Genomic DNA, 7,267 nt, shown 5'->3' with positions numbered 1-7,267 from the left:
AATTAATCAATTCCATGTAATAAAATAATTCTCAATTCTATGTAATAAAATAATTCACGTCACGATATCTATTGTGCATCACGATTAACCATTTACACAATGTTTATGATTTGGACTTATTTGTTACACATTTAAAAAACAAAGACCTAATTGAGACTACTTAAAATATAAAGACTAAATTTAGATTTTAATACAAATATAAAAAGCACTCTGATAGTTTTACTCTAAATTTAACCTTTATTACAAAAATATCATTAATCAATTTATTATGACTATTAGACTATACTAATCATAACAAGTAATTATTGATTACTATTTTCTATCAGTAATTAATTAATAGAGTTTAATTGATATATTATAAGATCACAATGGAATATGTATTATATTATAATAGTAGATATTTGGTATTATGTAGTGTACATTCGGCATAGACAATGTAGATTCTAGGATATTAATGTGAAAATAAAATATAATTAAAATTACAATTTCTAAAAAATTTGTGCGAATGATATTAAATATATGAAAACTTGTAAATATGTTTTGTATTATATGAAATCAGACAAGCCAATACATCTCTAATAAATTAAAAATCTATTAAAATTAAACAAATTTGTCAATAGATATATAAACTGTGTTGGAATTAAGCCGAGACCATTAGTTAGGTAAGGCAGCTGTTGCTTATTTTGGCAGTTGCTTTTCCATTATAAATACTAAGCTTTGTACCTTGTAATAGTTGATTTTGGAAATTAGTGAATAATACGTTTTTTATTGTGTTTGAGTTTTTCTCTTCTCCTTTCTTTATCTGCTCCTTTCTTTTTCTGCATGTCTATCAGACCGCTTGGTGACATTAGTAAAAAAAAAATTATACAGTACACATTATGCCACTGTTCACCAGAAACCACAACATAATGCTGCGCAGTGACAGTTTTGTAAATAAATTGAACTTATATGCCGCGGTTATGTGGGGAACCGCGGCATATACCCAAGTCAACCAACCCCTTTGACTCCACGTCAGTGAAAAAAAATTATTGACAGGGGAATAGGCCGCGGTTGGTCAGAGAACCACGGCCTATACCCCCTGCTACCTGCTGACATTCCCATCAGTCAGCCACCTGCAATAAATTGACAGGGGAATAGGCCGCGGTTCTCTGACCAACCGCGGCCTATTCCCCTATCAATTTATTGCAGGTGGCTGACATTCCCCAAAAAGCAGTTGGGAGGCAGTTAAGGGGATTCTGAACGTTGGGGAATAGGCCGCGGTTGGCCAGAGAACCGCGGCCTATTCTCTGGTCTGGGGAATATGCCGCGGTTGGACGTTGAACCGCAACATATAGTTTAAAAAAAATAACAAAATTTCCATTTTGTATTATTTTTTTAAAATAAATAGGCCGCGGTTGAGTATAGAACCGCGGTAGAAAAGAGAATATGTCGCGGTTAAGTGTAGAACCGCAGCAGATTCTCTTCTGAAGGTTAAAAAAAAAAGAACAATTTCATCTTCTTCCACGCGATTCTGAAGTTTTCTCGCTGCCTCTGCGAAAACGCCACTGCTGCTGCTGCGCCATCGTCTTTGTCGTCGCGCCCTCCGCCGTCGTGCCTCTGCCGTCGTTCCTCCGCCGTCGCACCCTCCGCCTCCACATTGACATCGGAATTCTGTCTCTGCCGGAATAGCCCGCTCCTCTTTGTCGCGCCTTTCTTCTCCGTCGTCCCTTTTTTCTCTGTCGCACCATAAAGAGGTATGGAAGCTAACCTGGTTTGATGTCTGATTGCTTGTAATGAATGTTCTTTCAATGGATTTCAATTGATTTTATACATGATCGGTGAGTGCGTGAGTGTGTGAGTGAGGAACAAAATTACCCATTTGCTATTTTCGCTGTGCATGATAGTGTGACTATGATGATATAAAATTGCTATTTTGGTTGTGCATGGTTGCTGGGATTTTACAAAAGAGTGTGGAAATGACCTTTTGGACAATCTACCTACATAAAAGACAAAGGGCTCATTGTCCATTTCCTATAAACTATGAAAATAGTTGCCCCAAACTTAGAAATAAAAGAAAAGGGTTTCACTGTTTGTCTGACACACTTGGCACACTTGGCACAAACCCTCACTCTCCACCGTTCTAACAGTGGTATTCAGAGCTTCAGGTTCGTGACTTGAGAGCTTCATCTTCATCAAGGGCTTGGCAGAGCCTTGGCGGAAAGGTGATTGAAACATAAAGAAGATCAAGATTGTGTTTCTTGGTAGAAGATCGTGGGTTTAAAGAATGGCCAGCAGAGATTTTTCTATTAATCTACCTGTTCTCACAGACAAGAACTAGAGCAGGTGGAGCACACAGATGCGTGTCTTGTTTTGTGTTCAAGATGTCAGCAGCGTGATGGAGGGAGTGGTTCCTGTGTCTGACAAAGAGAAAGAGGAGTTTACGAGAAAAGATGACAGAGCCTTGCTAATTATCCATCAGTGTGTCGACGATGTGCATTTTGAGAAGATTCAAAATGCGGCTTTAGCAAGAGAAGCGTGGAACATCTTGGTGGGCTGTCATGCCGGAGGGGAAAAGGTGAAGAAGGTAAAGCTCCATTGAGGGTGATAACTCCCTATTTTTACATATTTTTCTTTGCTAAAAATCTTTTCTTAAGGTTCTTTAGTTTCTAAATGCTAAAAATTAGGATATTTTTAGGATATTTCTTTAAATTTGTAGATTAGTAAAATTGTAGTTAAAAATAGGTTTAGTAGTATTTTTTGATATTTGTAAATAATTAGGAATTTCATTTTTCTTTTAAAAAATCTTTTAATAAAAATGTTCTTGTTTTAAGTAGATTTTAATTGCATAATTTTTTGTTTCTCTTATTTGTTGATTGATTCCTATATTTTTTTTTTTAGATCGGGCCACTAGTTAAATGCTGACGGGAATGGAAGAAATTGGATTTATTTTTTTTTGTTGGCACGTTTGGAAAATTGGGTCGGAGTGGGCCTCTACTGGTTAGAAGTGTAAAATAGGGCTTGGAACGTTGCGACTGCAGCAAGACGTTGGTTGGAATTGGGCTAAAATCTTATTTAAGTGGGATGACACCGTTTTGCTGCTACAATGAACATTGCACTGCTGCTTCGGGATTGAGTTGTTGCACACCCGATTGGGCTGGCAGATTGCAAGTGCTGATTTTATAATTGGGTCGCTGCCTGGAATGATCTTTAGAGGAACGACAATGTTTTGGAAGGTTGGTCTGTTGGTTACTATTGCAATTTAACGTTGATTAAAATAAAAAGCTTTGGGCAGCTGGCTGAAATGGCTGAAGTGAATTGGGTTGCATGGGCCAATTCTCACATTAATGAAACACAACGTTTTGGCTTAGCTGCAGTGACTGGGGGTCCTTGCTCGTTCAACTCATTTGGGAGAAAAGAATTCCCTCAAGCATTTTTGATTTGGAGAGAAACACCCAAAAAGCTAGGGCTTCGGGCAAGGTGCGAGAGGGGCGAAATGGAGAAGAGGACCCTAACTGGATCCTGACCGGAGGTGCTAAGAAGATGACTGGTGCTGCTGTTAGCTGCAAAACCAACGGCAAATGCACCGGTCGCAGCGTAGCAAGTGATAAATATCGTTATCTCCCAAGGGACTTGTGCAACACATGATAATTCTTCCTTTTATAACTCAATTAGACATCAAAGTGCACAAAAACAACACAAGAAACTCTTTTTGATATTTTATCAACCAGTTGGTGTGCAAGGAATTTAACATAGTGTATTTACAATTTGTCAAGACTAGAATTCATCCATTTCATTCTCATGCATTCACAAACATCTCAATTCCATCCAATAAGTCTTCAATTTCAATTCTAGGTTCAATCATATTTCTCAATACATCAAGAACCAAAATTCATGCCATGGGTGATCAAGCCACAACAAGCATTAAGCATAGAAATCAAATACTAACATGAATTGGAAAAGCATATATCATTAACATCACAAAATACATAAGAATTCCATGTTTTGCAACTAATCTCAATAAATAGGAAAAGCCCTCCATGGTGGAGAACTTAGGGTTCTACAAAATTGAAGAGATAGGGAAGAAATTGGAACCAAAGAGAAGATGCAAAGCCTTTCCCAAGGTTCTTGGCAGCTGCTCCATGCTCCATTTGCGCCCCCCCTTGGCAACTCCATCTCCAATTTGTGACCCATCTTCTTCCTCAACCCAAAAGGGGCAAAATCACCATTGATGAAGCTTGAAGACCCAAGGAGGAGTGAGAGAGCTTCCAAACACCCCCAAATAGACTCCAAGGGCCTCTCCCAATCTCTCTAGGTGAAGAATGAAGTGTAGGAGGAGAAGAATGCCCCAAAAATCGCGAGACCCATGTTTAAATAACCCATTTTGACACATCAGCGGAAAGTCGCGCCCAGCGCCCTTCCGGGGCGCCCAGGCTTGAAATCTACAGAAAAAGGGCGCTTAGCGCCCCCCAGGGGCGCCCAGGCGCGGAAATTTTGGTTGTAGCACATAGAAGGGCACCCAGGGGGCGTCCGGGCATGACAATTTTGACAGCATTCTAAAATTCAGGCTCTTGTGCGCTTCCAAAGGCGTCCAACATGGGTATTTGCTTCAAATTGATCTATTTATTGTCCCAAAACATGTTCCCTTGAGTTCTTGCTTGTTTTCCTCCACTAGATTTGCTTCCTATTCATTTATTTCACACACTCAGACATAGATATTAGAGGTAGAAACAAACATATACTAAATAAAACACAAGAAAACTAGAAAACACACTAAACGTGAGGATAAAACAAGGTAAAAGCTATGAAGGAGTTGATTTTTTCACAAAATATAGACACACAAACACGTTAAATTAACCGTTATCAGCTGCCATGTGGAGGATCAAACGGCTGGAAAGAAGATGAAGGTTCGTCGTCCGATTAGGAAGCACAAAGCGTCTCGTGCAAGTTTCTTCTTCCTTTTTTCTTTTTTTTTTCATTTTTTCTTTCTGCAACCCTATAAAAGGGGGTTTCTGCCCTTTAAATAGATTTTCACGGACAGACACTCACAGACACACTACACTTCGTTCTCTAGATTAGGGTTTACGTTTTTTGAAGAGTAGATTTTGGTTTCTGTGCTTTTGGAGTGCACATCACGGTGGTGATAGCCCGCGGTGGCTCCGATTGCGCCTTTGTTCGGTACTTTCTATTGTAATTCTTAGTTCTTGTTAATAAAAATTGTTTTTCGTTGTCTCTGTTTTGATTTGTATGATTTTGAGTTCGTTTTTGTTCGTGCAATGTTTCTGTGTTCTTGTGTGTTTATGCACTTGTTATGTTTTGAGAAAATGAATTGGATTCTATGACTCTGCATTCTATGATTCCTGTTGAAATCAAATGACTCCACAGTGAGCATTTTTTATTGAGATGTCTTCTCGAGTCAGAGAAGAGACCAATTTATAAAGATTCTTCTGGATTTATGTTTTTATTTTTCTCTTTCTACTGTTTCCTATAGTATGTGTGATTGTTTGCTGTAATTGAACCGTGTTTGAGAATTGTGAAGGAAAACATCCACAATTTTACATCTTCTTCGATGTAATAGGACCCCGAGGTGGGCCTAGATTTTCAAGAGGTCTTCTTGAGAGATGTTAAGCTTCATAATTGTCAAACTACGTTCAATTTCAGTGTTGCATTTCCTGTTTTTGTGAAAGTGTGCATTGGTTGAATAATTGAGTGAAAATTGCCACTTTAAGTTCTAAAATATGAACTAAAAATACCCTGTGATGGGCTTAACTTTCTTGGAATGTCTTTCTGAAGAGCAATTGAGACTCTTTCATTCAATCTATTGCACGTTATTATCTGTTCTTTGCTTGTGCCTGTTATCTTTGGTTTAATGCTTTATTTTTAGTATTTCTGTTAAATTGATGTTAGAATAGTTTTATTTCAGATTGTGATTTTAATTTTCCTTTCATTTAGGTTCTGTTGTGTGACTTTTATTCTTTGGAAGTTTTGTTTTAATTTGATCATTTCTATCATTACAGTTCTGGATTTTTAATCATTTTAGTTGCATTCAATTTTCAATTTAGTTTAGGTTCTGTTGTAGTTTTAGGTAGTTATAGTTATTAGATTTTATTTTTTTGTTTTGAAGTTTAGACTGTTATTTCCTTTTCTTTTATATTGCATTTCAATTTTTTTATTCTTTTAAACAGATTTTAGTTTAGATCTTTATTTTTCCTTTTTAGTTTCATTCATTTTAATTGTCCCCACCTAGTTTAATAGTAGATAATTAGTAAATAAATACAAGACCTGACCCCACACTTTAATCTTAATTAGCTGAGTCCTAGGATTCATATTCTAGTTTCCCTATGCTACATTAGTGGGGACCAGTTCTTTGTTCTGCCTTAGGTGACTAAAAGGTCATTTAACAAGATATTACGAGCACCTACTAATGGAGGGTGGTGATAAGGTGAGCGAGTTTTTCAGTAAAGTACTCTCAATTGCTAATCAGATGAAGGGTTGTGGCGACATTGTTACAGATCTCATGGTGATCGAGAAGATCATGTGGTCATTGCCTTCGACATTTGATCATATTGTGGTGGTAATAGAGGAGTCGAGAGATCTTGGAAAACTCAAGATAGAGGAACTACAAAGCTCTCTGGAGGCATATGAAATGAGGATGCAGGAAAGAAGTCCCATCAGACGCGAGGAGCAGACGTTGAAGGTTCAACACATTAAGAATGAAGAGAAGAAGACAACCAATAAATGGAAATGGAAACATGGTAAAGGAAAGTGGAGAAAAGATAGGAACAAAGATGACCAGAATGAATCTTCAACAGAGGAGGAAGGAAAATCTGAGAAGAATTACCGCAAGAAGGACAAGAGAAATATTGAGTGTTTTTATTGCCATAGGTATGGGCATTATGCTAGTGAGTGCTATGCTGAAAAGGAGGAGCAGAATAAGGGTCAAGGAAAGGAGGCCTACGTAGCTCAAGTAGATTCTGATTCAGAGCCCATCATATTGATGACAACTATATCTACAGTAAGCTGACATTCTCAAGACAAACTGTGGTATTTGGATTTTGGATGTTCTCATCATATGACCTGCCACAGAGATTGGTTAGTAAATTTTGTTGAGATCGAGAGAAGTATGGTGAGATTTGTTGATGACAACACTTCAAAGGTAGAGGGAGTTGGTGATGTGGTTATCATAAGAAATAATGGCTTGCGTGCCATCTTAACCGGTGTGTTGTTTGTGCCTGCAATAAGGTACAATCTTCTAAGTATTGGCCAGTTAATTCAAAAGGGTTTTACGTTA

The 7,267-nt window shown here is 37.8% G+C and overlaps 1 protein-coding gene across 1 annotated transcript; it reads left to right on the top strand.

Annotated features, from left to right (window-relative positions):
* Nucleotides 1-6,400: 6,400 nt before the first annotated feature.
* On the top strand, nt 6,401-7,000 carry LOC106774766. The gene has a single exon (XM_014661804.1). It carries the CDS (start codon nt 6,401-6,403, stop codon nt 6,998-7,000), a length of 600 nt encoding a protein of 199 aa, XP_014517290.1.
* The last annotated feature ends 267 nt before the right edge of the window (nt 7,001-7,267 follow it).

The sequence above is a fragment of the Vigna radiata genome, chromosome 10 (genome assembly GCF_000741045.1).
Source record: "Vigna radiata var. radiata cultivar VC1973A chromosome 10, Vradiata_ver6, whole genome shotgun sequence".
Lineage (NCBI taxonomy): Eukaryota > Viridiplantae > Streptophyta > Magnoliopsida > Fabales > Fabaceae > Vigna > Vigna radiata.
Note: the sequence above shows the minus strand (reverse complement) of the source record. Positions and strands in the feature narration are given on the sequence as shown.

What these genes read in the sequence shown, in the direction of transcription:
- LOC106774766 (XM_014661804.1), top strand. Translation starts at nt 6,401, where the DNA reads ATGGAGGGTGGTGATAAGGTGAGCGAGTTTTTCAGTAAAGTACTCTCA.